The sequence below is a fragment of the Leptosomus discolor genome, chromosome 3 (genome assembly GCF_034619465.1).
Source record: "Leptosomus discolor isolate bLepDis1 chromosome 3, bLepDis1.hap2, whole genome shotgun sequence".
NCBI classification, from domain to species: domain Eukaryota; kingdom Metazoa; phylum Chordata; class Aves; order Leptosomiformes; family Leptosomidae; genus Leptosomus; species Leptosomus discolor.
The window spans coordinates 72,056,511-72,069,507 of NC_141393.1; the positions used below are offsets into that span (position 1 = coordinate 72,056,511).

At 52.0% G+C, this 12,997-nt stretch overlaps 1 protein-coding gene across 1 annotated transcript; it reads right to left on the minus strand.

Annotated features, from left to right (window-relative positions):
• Positions 1-5,610: 5,610 nt before the first annotated feature.
• On the minus strand, positions 5,611-11,357 carry RGS4 (regulator of G protein signaling 4). Its single transcript, XM_009951520.2, has 5 exons — positions 11,314-11,357; positions 8,348-8,452; positions 7,321-7,382; positions 6,398-6,564; positions 5,611-5,862 (listed from the first exon to the last, which is right to left on the minus strand). The coding sequence occupies exons 1-5, from the start codon at positions 11,355-11,357 to the stop codon at positions 5,611-5,613; spliced, it is 630 nt and encodes a 209-aa protein (XP_009949822.1).
• Positions 11,358-12,997: the final 1,640 nt, after the last annotated feature.

Sequence of the window (12,997 nt, forward strand, 5' to 3'; positions counted from 1 at the left end):
CCGCAGGGTGCAGAGGCTGGCAGGAGGGGTGGTAAGGCCAGCTTGCGGCACCGCTTCCCCGGTGACTCCACTTGGAGTCAGCTGTGAGACAGCCTGTTCGCTTCACACTAAAGACGGTAAAGAGGATAAAACGAGATCTGTTTGTTCAAAACACCGGGACTGTTTAGCAACCCAGACCTCCTGCTCGCTCCAACCACTTGCATAACGTACTGAGCTCACAGTCTGCAGCCCGTGCCCGTGTCCCCAGTGCCTACGCACAGCCCTCGGCAGTACTGGTGGCTGGTGGTGTGCTTGGATTGCAGCTTCGGGTGTTGCTGCAGTGGTTTCTTGCTCCAGTCGCTTCTCTCTGCAGTAGGCACGCCAAAGCGATACTTCTGCACAAACCCAATCGAGGGGCATCAGTTAGAGGATGGAGGAAAATCATGGTCGGGGAAAAAAAGCTGCAATTGCAACTGTTCAGATCCAATTGAAAAAAGCCAAACCAAACACAAAAAAACAAACTCAAACACAAAAGCGTCATTGGAAATATGAAAAATAAACCCCTGGCTTCTTGAACAGATGGCAAACTCTGCTGAGTTTGTGTAGCCTGCATCTCTCTCGCCTGTCTCCTCCCGTCTGCCCAGGACATGTGTTTCCATAAGGCTGTCTCTTTAAAAGACCAGCTCTTTTCAAATGACTCAAAGCCAGCCCACTGTTTGCTACCAGAAGAAACCACATCTGAGGATGGGGCAGGGGCATACGTGAAAGGCAGCCGGGGTCTCATGTCAGCCTCGAGGCGAATGCGATGAACCCCCACTCCATGGGGCCTGGACGTTTCATCCCTGCGATGGTTTCCTGGTGCAGCATCTGCAAGGCCATGGCTTGCAATGAGCTGCTTCAGCCAGCAGCCTGACAGATGTGGGCAAAATAACAAGCAACCGTGCTCCCAGAAGTCATCCCGGAGCAGCCACCCCCTCTCAGGCTGCTCAACCTCAACTGCAAGTCATGAGACTCCATCCGAAATGCAACAACATAAACAACAGGTTTGCCAGCCTCTTCAAGACTTTCAAAATCTGATCAAAACCCCACCAGCCCCAAATATTTACAAGTTGTCACTATGGTGATGAAGAAAAATACATCCCAGGCTGCAGGAAGTGGGCTGCGTTTTCCAGGCAGGGATGGGGAGGCAGGGGAAGGATGGAGGCCATCACAAACGTGAAATTTTTTTTTGTCTCTGGAGCAAATGGCCTGGGAAAGTCGGTGCTGGAGTGGCAGGGACTGATGCTCACAGGGCATTCCCCCAGGATGAGTGTAGGGGGCGGCTTGGGCAGGCCCAAAGAGCCCAAGGGAGCCCATGAGCAGCAGGAGGGTCCTGTTGAAGGGGCGCAGGATCCCCCCAGCAGCGCCCACTGCCCAGAGCTGGTGGGCAACAAGGGGGAGGCGGGAGCAGGGCTGGGCGTGGGAGGGGGTGCTTGGCCAGCCCTTCTGCTGTAGGGTGCTCCCACCGCCTCTGCCCGGGCGCACTCCCTGCACCCTCCTAATGTCTCCATGAATCGGTGTCAATACGGGCAGGTTCAGCATGTTCAAGCTCCCTATTTACAGCGTGACTCATAGAAATGCAAACCCAAACAGGCTTCCCTGCAGAAAGACCCAGATCTTTCATTTTTACTTAATACGTTGGCAGCTATTTCCAGATACCCTCACACGTTTCGCAGTTAAATGCCAACGCTGGGATGCTGCTGGAGGCTGGCTTGCTGTGTGCCACCAAAACCTCAGATGTCACTAGCTGCAACAGCGACGTGTGGGGCAGGGAGAAGGTGTCTGGGTATGTATGTGCCAAAAAGAAAGGCGGAGACTGGATTCAGGAGAGGTAAAACAGATCTATTGGAAATCCCTCCCCAGCTTCATTCTGCTAAAACGTTGGAAGCCTGCCTTAGGGGGTGATTGAACAGGTGCCAGTGAGCTACCAGGTGGCCATAAAGTGTGGCCCCTGAAGCGTTTTGGAGCTCTTGCGAAGTTGTGTTTGTGTAGAAGGGTCGTTTGGCTAACTATTTGGGCAGACTTGCCCCAGAAAGGCAGCAAAGCCTGTACCCACCCCACGGCTGAGCTTTCCGCAGGCCCGGAGGTATTTACTGTCGGGCTGATACCAACCATTATGTTTCTGGTAGGAAATACTTCATGTATTTTATCACTCTTTCTGTCACAAAATTTGGCATATGTATGAGCACTCTACACATGACACTGTACGTCTATATCCCTACAGACATATACAAGTATACACACACATGTACATATAAACATACTCCTAATGTGTGCACCTGGATCCCCAGTGAGTCAGAGAGCCAAAAAGCAGTTTTTGGATATTGTACTTGGGGTCTGTCGCAGAGATGAGCGTGCGTGGGTTTGGTGCAGTCCCAGACCCCGCTGAGGGAAACCATGGCCATCCACCTGAGTGAACGCGAAGGTGCATCTTCCAAAACAGCCTCCAAAATCACCCCGTGCTGGTGGCCACCGGGTGCCCGCAGCCCCAGTGCATCCTGGCGGGCACTGGAGGCAGGTCTCTTGTTCTCCAAGGGCCCCCAATCCCTGCCGTGGGGCAAGGCAACCCCACGCTGTAGCCGGGGTCCCCGGACACCAGGCGCTGCCTCCGTCCCTCCCCAGCATCACTCCTCACCACGGGGACAGGCGGAGGAGGGCTCCCTGCAGCTGCATCCCTCGGATTAACGCCGAGGGGTCGATTGCTGTGCGTCCTCTGGTTACTTCAGTGAGACCCTCGCACCTCACCGGCCATGGTGTCAGTCACCCATCTCTCCCCCCGCATGCTGAGGCAGGGCTCTGCCAGCGCTGCCTGGTCCCAGCCCTGGGGACTGCTGAAGCCCGCGAGGCAGCGGTGGGAGCTGCCCACGGGGGGCTGAGGGTGTCCGAGGGCTCGCCCACGCTCCCTCCAGTCCTTGGTCACTCCCTGGAGGGTGTCGAGCGCTGTGGCCAAGGGCTGGAGCGAGGTCAGGAGGGGGGATAGGCTCCTCACTCCCGCGAGCAGCAGGTTTGCGGTCTGACATTGTCCGTGTGATTTCCACCAGAGATCTTCACACAGCGCTGTGTGTGCACTGAGGAACTGGTTGTGTTAACCCATATTCTTGTACCACTCAGTAATCCACACATAAACGTGTATTTCTGCTACTATCTCGATGGACTATTCATTTTGACTCTTTGCGCTGAAGGTGCAGCGTTTCCTTACCCTCTACAGGGCACTCCTCAAACTTGTGCCCAAAAGCCCCGGCAAGACCAAAGGCCTCTGAGAGCTTCTGCTGCAGCAGAGGTGGTGATTTCTCAGGAAACTGAGAAGGGAATAAAAATATCACCCCAGGAGGCTGGTCCAGAGAAAAATCCCCAGTGCCAGCACGGCAAAGACACCCCCAGCCCTGCTGCCTGGGTGCTGCCTCGGGCTCCGGCTCGCAGTCGGCTCACGCTCCAGCAGCAGCGCCTGCAGGGGCAGGGGCTGAGTGAGAGTCAGCCCTGCTCCCCCCCCCTTCATGCTGCCTTTGGGGGGCAGCTCTGCACTCACAGGGTTTGGGCCCAGGGACAGGTCGAGCTCTGAGCTAAAACGTGTTCCCCTCTCGAGCTCTGGGTGGGAAAACATTTGCAGGGAGGAGGTGCTCCTTTACATTCCCCCCCCAACGCTGTCAAGGGGCCCTTGTGTTCACCCCAGCCCCTCGGCAAGGGTGGGTGGTCCCTGTGCTGAGCTTGCTGTCAGGCACAGCGTGGACCCCAAAAGGCCTGGCATCCCCCAGGCTCACGGTGCCGAGGGCGTTTGAAGGATATAATGGCTGTTTCGTCTTTCTGTAATTTAAAACAACCTCTGAGCAAAGTCATTTGTAAAATGACTTTTTAGAGTAACCTTGGCCAATGAATTGGATCTCCATGCATTTTCTTTGCTTCACACAATGGCATTTCAGAAGGGACTAATGCAAACATTTTTATTCAGGATGTATTCATCATCATTATTTAAATATCGATACATTTTTTGCAATAGTTATCCAGAGTTCCCAGTACCAGGGGAAAAGAAAACATAGCCACATGCTCGGCTATGTTCAGAGCTTTAGCAAGCCTCTCCATCTCTTAGCTGAACATGCAGGTACGTGTCAGTACAATCGAATAAATACAAAATAAAGCAAACGCCAAAAGAGATGTTTCTCTGTGTGTCCAGAAGTGCCTACTGGAGAACCATGGCCTCCTCCTGCCATGTCAAAACCCCGGTGTGAGAACTGTTGTCTGGACTGGGATGCAGAGCGAGGAATACACGGTTGTCAGAGCAGCAATAGCCAACTAAGGAGAGACCAAGGGTTGGGGAAGAGTGTCACCAACAGCCACTGGACTGCTCAGAGCAGGCAGGCCCAGCTGCTGGCGAAACCTGGTACTGCAGCTCAAGACAGCGAGCCCTTGTGCCTCCAACTGCAGGTCAGTGTCAGTCCCAAAGCCGCCAGTGAAGGCCACGTCTAACCTCAGGGACTGAAAAGTAAGCTGGCCTTCTGGCAAAGCCCAGGAGCAGTAACGAGACCAACACATCCCTCCTACTATCTTCAGGAAAAAAGTGAGTCATGCTACTACTGAATTATAAACGCACATAAACAACGTTTAAAAAAAAAAAAAAAAGAAAAGAAGACATTTTCAAAACTCCCAGGCAGGGTCTTTTGTCCCCAGCTGTTGTGGTTGTGGTCCTATTCCCTCACAAACTGCTCCACACAAGCCAGGGCAGGCAAACCTGAATCCAAACAGCACTCTCAGAGTCAGTAACATACACCTGCCAGTCTGGGAGGGAAGGAACATGCTTCTGTTCTGCTCAGCTACAGTATTTAACCTGGGAGCATGACGGACACAATTAATAATACAGGAAATAATTAGACTCCCCCACAATAATAGCTCAGTTACAGCCCTAGGAGAGATCCTTGGCCAGCATAAACTAGATGCTACAGAGGGGAGAGCTTCCCTGCAACTGTGGCTGTGGTGATCGTGGGAGCATGTTTGTCTGAAAAGTTTTGCTCTCCCTTCAAGACAGAGTAGGAGCTCTTCCTACGTCTGATTACCGTAATGCAGCACAGCTTGAGTTCTGAGCAAATGCTACTGAAAGCCTAGACATTTGGGAGCGATATGAACGGCCAAGGACCAGAGCAAGTCCTTTCCATCTAAGCTTTTGCCGGTTAGAAAGGGCAGATCACAATCCTCAGCGCTTCCCTTGGCTTCCTCTTCCCCCTGCTCCTTGCTAGGTGTCACCCTGCAACACTGCAAGTCTGGTCCCTCAGCGGGTAGTGCTGGGTCTGAGCGTGTGCTCCCCCACCGCCCCCGCCCTCCTGGGCCCGCAGGCTCGCCAGAAACACAGCGGACGAGCAACGATTGCACCCAGCTTTCCTGTCAGACACAAACTCCCGGGCTCCTACACCGATGGAGTCAGAGGAGGGTTTGCTACATAAACTGAGCCTGGCTTGGGTTACAAATGCTGGCTGTTGCATGACATGGGATACAACTGAGACATTAGACAGCTACTGGAGACAGCTCTGTTGCTTCATGCCAACGAATGCTTTTGCTGCCGTATATTCTTGCGGGAGCCCAGCCCGCTCCTGCCTTGCCGCAGGTTCAGGCGCACTGAGAGATGATGTTAGAGTTGCAGTCTAAGGTGTGAGTGTGGCTTCTTTTGCAGTTTTCGGGCCCGCAGCCAGCACCAGGTGGGCTGACCAAGTCCAGGTAGTAGGGGGACTTGAGGAAACGGCGGTAAGAATCCTTTTCCATGAGGGTGAATATTTTTCTCTGAGCCTCATCGAAGCAGGACAGTGTAGGCTCCAGCATATTGTGGCTCGTCTTCTCCCGTGTGCATGAATCCAGGTTCACCTGTGGGCCAACGGGACAGAGTAAGTAGAATCTGTCCCTGAAGCGGCTAGCACAGGTAAGGGAAAATCCCAGCGCCTTTCCACCAAGTGTGCTTCAGCTGTCCTCGGTGGGCAGTCATCTGAAATGGCTGTTTGACACCCTGTAGCCTGGGCAGAAGGCTGTGTGGCTGGATACCAACGCATCTCTGCTGCCAGAAGAACTGTCAGAGATGGACACATATCCCTCTGGGGTGCAGCCAGACAGGACACTTGAACAACTGCATGGGAGCAGCTGGCACACTGGGAACCACAGTCCCCTCAGGCTTCTCCCGTTTGAGTGTGCATATGGGATGGCCACATGGTTGTAACTAGACCCACTTTCTCTCTATCCAAGCTTAATGCGAACGCAATAAAAATGACACCATTTCCTTGCTAGCTAACAGAGAAGATGCACCCTTCAACTCTCGTGAAAAAAACGATCTCTACTTCCCTGTGCTGCTGGCCTGGTTCAGAATTTAGGGTGATACCTTTTCCCAGGAAATGTTCTGTGCACATACCTCTTTTGTTGCCTGCACTGAGATGAACTCATCATAGATCTTTCTGGCCTTGGGGCTGAGCTTGGCTGGTGACTTGGTTTTCTTGTAGTCCTCACAACTGACCCAGAACTCGATGTTTTCCTCACTGTACTCAGATTTGAGAAAAGCACGGAAAGCAGCCAGTCCTCCTACAGATTGTTTAGAGAAAAAACAGATCAGGTAAGAGTGGTGGTTCCTGGACAGTCACACCCAGGAACCCCAGCAAACAGCAATTCTGGGTTCTCCTTCCCAGAGCTGAATGAGCAGCTCCCCTGGGGCTAGCAGTGGCGACGGCTGCCTGCCTCCGTGGCAGTGGCTCATGCATGCTGAGGGAGGCTGGAATTCAGACAGGCCCCATGGGGATGTCACACGTTGGTCCTCAGCTGCCTGCTCCCCCACTGTGACCTTTAGTGCCTCAGCCAGAAGAACACAAGCAAGTCGCGCGCTCCCAGGAGGCCCCGAGGAGACAGCCAGCACACGCCGCAGAGTCTCAGGCCATGGGAACGACGTGAAGGAAACCTCAAGGACATCAGTGCAGGCTGGAACTGATGGGAAGACAAAGTGTCCCATGGGCTCAGCTGCAAACAGGTTCTTCACTTTTTGGTTCTTGTTTAGCCCACTGTTAACAGTGTGCTGCAGTCTTGCCCTCCCCTTTCACAGGGGCTAAATCAGTTGCCTTCACAAAAGGGACAGCTCAGCAGTAGCTCAAAGCCCCACTCGTGATACATTGGGATTGTCCCTTGGATCTGACCAAGAGGACACTTCACCACCCCTCCCAGAGGCCTGTGTGGCCAAAGGAGCTACTGTGTGCTGCTGAGAGACGTAAGGTAACGTCCTGTGCCCCCTCCAGGGACTGCTCACAGCACATGCACTCTGCAGGCAGCAGAAGGGCCCTTGTTACTTACTGTCATGATGGATCAAATTTTCCAAAGAGTCTGCCCACTTTCTGACTTCCTCTTGGCTAACCCTAGAAGGAGACAAAGGGAGAAACGCAGGGAAGATTTAAGGGGCGTGCAGAAAGGATGAATTTGGTATTTTGCTCAGCATCGTTAGAATATCTTTTTCCCTGATTGTTGTAAAAGTATACACGAGAGACCAAGAAGGAAACGTCTGCTGGCTTTACAGAGACCCCTGGGGACCCCAGATCTAATCTACAGAAATTCCAGCTTGCAATCTCTGTCACCAGGCATGGGCTGGAAAGGAATTTTCCTGGAAAAATTGTTAGGGACTTTGTGTTCATTTTGTGACTGGCTGCATCTCTTGCTGGCACACAGACCTGGGATCACTCTTACAGGTCGTATCAGTGAACTCCAACGGGCTGATTTCTTTCGCCTGTCAGGGGAACAGTAGCTATATGGAAGACAGAGGAATGTGGGAACTAGAAACACATGGGGAACATGGGAATGCATGCTGCATTCATTCCCCATACCATAGCAGAACATCCTAGGGCTCATGTATTCCAGGTCTTTGGAGTCCTCCTTGGCAAGGACACCATCTATTTGCATGTCAGTGAAAGCTGTGATACCCCGACAGGCTGCTCTCTGTTTTCTGTGCCAGTACCTCTGTGCAGCTGTGTGGACCATTGCACAAATCCAACTCAAAGAGACAGTGATGCTGATTCTGCAATGCGTCAAGTCACACGGGGTCTTGTGGTAAGCGTTATTCCCCTGCGCAGGAGACTCCACAAGTCTTTCCATGTGCACATGCATTTTGAATCACAGAAGTGTCAGCAGAAAGGGATCTCTAACTCAACTTTCTTCACAGAAAGGGACTATCAGTACCTGAGGACTGTTGCCATGCTAGATTCAAACACGGGTGTTCAGGAGGTACAGGGAAGCAGCAGCAGAAACGCTAATTAAGTTCAGCTCGGTAAGGAGTAAACAACATGTTGCAGCCAGCCTGGGCTTAACTAATGGCAGCACCTGCTCTTACCTCTGGCTTGAAGATATTTTCTCCTTCTTGCCCTGGGAAGAGCTGTAGTCACAGGAGTCTGACTTCTGCAGCAGGAAGCCCAGACGATGCTTCATGTCTTTGGCACTGAAAGAAACAATTCAAGAACAAGATGAAGATAATGCATTACAGCTACCTCTGCAGCCTCCTCACCCACAATAAGCTCCTTCAGCATTACTCAGTGACACAAACGCAGGTCACTGCTAGTGACTCCAGTGCTGACTTTCCACTCCTCACATAATGCACATTTCTGTTGCTAGACAAATACAATAAAGTCAAAGAAGTAATTTTTCATGTTCCACAACACCATTTTCATGCTAAGAAGGTCATCAGCTAGAGGCAGGGCTGGCAAAGGGGGAGAAGCTGCACTCTTCCTACTGTTTGTTTACAGATAGAATATTGTGATAGAAAGACATTACTGTGCTGTGAGTCACTTCTTGAGCTGATTTGCCCAGCTACCAATGTCTGGTTCCTTATTACTATTCCCTTACTAATCCTTTCCTGCAGCCCTTGGCATCTCCCCACCTCATCACCCAGCTACAGGAAGAGTGGGGCCGTGCCAGGCCACCCCACCAAGCAGCTGCCCGTGACACAGAGGGAAGGGGAGGAAGCGAAGGGCTTGTAGCAGGACCGTGGGGTGAAATCAGGGGGTGAGCCAGGAGCTTCACCACAACCAGCCCACACTGACTGCAAGCTCCTCCAAGGACGCACGCTTCATTTTGTTCTGCCTTCCAGCATGCTCAGGACAGTCACTGCCTGACCGCAGCATCTAGATATGCAGCTGGTATGGGTCTCAGCACCTCTCTGGATTTCCTTCCAATTTAAGAATGAGGGGGTGGGTAAATCAGCCCTGCTTGCTCAGGGATGCAAGTCCTGGCCTGCTGCAGGCTGCAATGATAGCATAAGCAGGAAATTCTTCTGCTCCTCAAATCAGAGCCTGGAAAAGAGCAAGAGGTTGTGCTGCAGGGCTGAGCTCCAGTAGCTGCTCAGCCTTCCAGCACTGCTCTTTGCTCCGGCCATAGCACCCTGTCAGTGGTCCCGGCCATATCTTATCTCACTGCTTGCTTGTGCTCATAAATGTTTCCTTAACAACTCCAGCACTAGGGTGAGAGCAAAGGAAACTCACAGCTTCTGTAGAGCAGGGTGTGTGTGACCAGGGCAAATAACCAGGCCTTGCCCAGGCAGATGTCGGGTAGTCTGTGCTGCCAGACTCGGGCTGCCTCACACTGTCATGCTACCTGTCCCAAGAGGAGGAGACTGCTCAGGTCTGCAGGAGACAGGGGTTGGTCTGTTCTCCCTAGCGACAAGCGATAGAACAAGGGGAAAGGGCCTTAAGCTGCACTGGGGAGGTTCAGGCTGGATATTAGGAAGAATTTCTTGACTGAAAGGGTTGTCAGGCATTGGAACAGCCTGCCCAGGGAGGTGGTGGAGTCACCATCCCTGGAGGTGTTTAAGAGACAGGTGGATGTTGTACTTAGGGACGTGATTTGGTGGTGTTGGTAGAGCTAGGACAAAGGTTGGACTCCATGATCTTGGAGGTCTCTTCCAACCAAAACTGTTCTGTGATTCGATGATTCTATGAAGGTGGCAGCAGGAGGAAACAAGACCATGCTGCTTGCAGCCAGTCCTGCAGCTTTCTGGGAGAGAGGGATTTTCTTGGGAATCCTGGACAGAGGTGGTTAAAAGATGTGAACTATTTTATCTTTGCATTTTCACAAACGTTCTTTATTTTTCCCCCATTTGTTCCTGCAAATTGTGGGGGAGGGTGTCAATATTTTTTTCCTCACATTTACAGCACTTGTTTTCAAATCCACCGTGAGTGGGGAATTTTTTCTGCCAGATTGGAGCAGGCTGAGCCTCAGTTTGTATTTTCCCAACCCTCTCCCATTGCACAACCACTGGGAAGCAGGTGCAGGAGCACTCCTGAAGGCATGAGCAGCCAGAAAGGTAGCACAGCGCCATCAGAGACCTGTGCAAGTTTGCATGGGCTGGATGAGAAGGGAGTTTTGTGGGGCTGCTGCCACTCTGGGGACCCTGGCCACCCTGCCGGGGGTCTCTAGGCCCCATAGCACCTGAAAGGTAGTAACACCCCTCCAGGAAGGCTCATGGCCACCTTGCAGGCATAGAGACCCCCTCACGCTGGGATTTGGGGCATAGAGACCCCCTCACGCTGGGCTTTGGGGCAGGCCATGCCACTGCAGGCATGCCTGGGGGCGCACAGGCTCCGCTCTGCCAGCACAGGGATGCCTGGCTGGTACTGCACACCAGGGTCCAGCCAGACCCTGCACCCACGGCAGGGGTACAGCTCAGCCCATCCTAATGGGCACCACAGAACGGGGGTACGGCCAGCCTCGCACCGGCCCCACAGCGCTGTGCACCAGGGGGTACAGCCTGACCCGGCCCCTCACCATCAGTACACACCCGGGGGATACAGGCTGACCAGCTGCTGGTGCCGCATCCAGATCCACAGTGCCCTGGGCTGGTCCATATCCCTGGTTCTGCCAGGCTCGGTTTCTGCATTTGGGAGGATGCATTTTGGGGAATGACCCTCAATTTTTTTGATATTCCATCTGCTTTGCTCCCCCCTCAAAAAATCAAGAACATAAAATTCAGCAGAGAAAGGATTCAAAGGAGAAAAGGGGTGCAAAGCTTGCAGCAGAAGCAGATGACAGGAATAAAAAAACATAGCAATGCCAAGAGCTGCTTGTTTTGCTGATGGGAAGGATGGGTTGAGAGTTCCCACAGCTCAGTACAAAACCTTTATGCAATTCTGCTTCTGACTAACAGAAAAAAAAAAAAAAAAAAAGCCCGTAAGCAATCATTTGTATCTCATCTTACAACAGAATCAGAGCCGAAACTGTCACTTCTGCTACAGACACAAAACGCAATACATCAGCATATCCCCAGACTAACAAGACCATTAACAGATGCTCAGAAATAAACAGTACCTTTTTAAGCAAGTGGCTGGCAGTGCAGCGAGTCCCTTGCACATCTTGCTCCCGAGGTCGGCTCTGTATTCCAGGAAAAACAACAACGCAGGAGGCAGCAGAGGCTGTGTGCGGGTCCTTCGCCGCCTGCAGAATTCAGTCTCGTCTCTGAGCCAGCTGCGCTGCCTTGGCTCTGTTTTATAGCCTAGCCCAGACAGCCCAGCAGCACTGGGTGACCCACTCAGGAGTGAGCACAGCGGCAGCACCCGTCCCCTTTTTGCCCACCCAAGAGGAAGAGGGTGACGTATCAGCCAAGACAGAAGACGGAGTGGGATTGAAAACCTTACCAGAAATGAAGCTTGGTGTCTGGCTGCAGAGGTGGATTCTTTAAAAGGGCGGAAAAAGCTTCAGGGGCTTTCCTCTATTGCAAAAGTGGAACGGTGCAGATAAAAGCTGGAGGAGATTTTCGGAGGGGCACAGACAGTAAAAAGGGTCAGAGAATCAATTCTGAGAAGTGAGGTGAGCTTTGCTGGTTAATCTGTTTTTTCCCTTTCTATTTAAAGCAACCTGGGAAAAACAAGGGACAAGAGTTTTAAACACAAAAGGTTCCCATAAACCCAACAAATGCAGAGACCAAAGCTCTAAGGAAAGAAGAATGTAAATTCACCAGGGAACTACACAGGCAGATAAGACTGCCTTATTTTATTCTTGAGGCCTGTGGATATATGCCTTCGGTGAGACTGAAAAGAAAGCTCTGAGGGCCATATCACTATTGAAATATAAAACATGCATGTCCCAGCACACACATATTTGGGGACAGCTCATGTACATGTGTAGGAAAAAGACAGACAGGTTGACAACCCGGCTGCCTTAGCTATATGGGTATCACTGCAATATCTTACTTTGCCATTTGCACTTGCCCCTAATCAAAAGCCAGACCTGGGGACTCAGGACTCCCTGCGTCCCCAAGGGAAGATGATTAATTAAAACAATAGATATAACTGTGCCTGCCCAGAGAGGACTTTGTGGCAGTGCTGAGGCTACTCTATGCTAAAGGATGAACCCATGAAACACCTGGCTGTGGGGATGTTTGGTGGTGACTGCACTGCCTGGCTCTGCTGTAGTCCCAAGGGAGAACAGAATCATTTCAGCTACACCACTTGTCATCAGCCCTTGGAGGGTGCAGAAGGCAGTTGCCCCTCTGGAGAGAGAGAATTGGCTGATATTTATTGATTCACGGCTCAGCACAGCCTGTACCATCACTCTAAAAGAGGGGAAGGCTTTGGGCAGACGGACATGCATATGGTCTGCTGCACTTCAAGTCTTGCTCCCACTGTGAAATAAAGAAGCTTCAGTTCAGCAGCAGATTTTCTGCCCACGCTACCTACCCACTGCTGTTCTCCCTCTCCCCAGAAACCTTGAAATACTTTGCCCACGACCTGCAGAAGTTGCAGGGTGAGCCTTTCCCTCCTGTGTCTCTAGAGCCTACAGCCAGCAGCACAGACAACCCAAATCCCAGAGTAGTTTACCTGCCTCAGCATACTGCATCCTCTCAGATCATTAACTGCGCTGGAAGGCAATGCTCCAGCTAACTTTAAAATGCTTTTGTATGAATCACAGAATCACAGGATCACAGAATGTGAGGGGTTGGAAGGGACCTCGAAAGATCATCCAGTCCAACCCCCCTGCCAGAGCAGGACCACCC

Bases quoted from the DNA above. Each gene is read 5' to 3' on its own strand.
- RGS4 (XM_009951520.2), bottom strand. From the start codon at position 11,357: ATGTGCAAGGGACTCGCTGCACTGCCAGCCACTTGCTTAAAAAG. The intron at 7,383-8,347 runs GTAAGAGCAGGT...GTCTCCTTCTAG, and splicing joins AAAATATCTTCAAGCCAGAG to GGTTAGCCAAGAGGAAGTCA. The intron at 6,565-7,320 runs GTAAGTAACAAG...AACAATCTGTAG, and splicing joins AAATTTGATCCATCATGACA to GAGGACTGGCTGCTTTCCGT.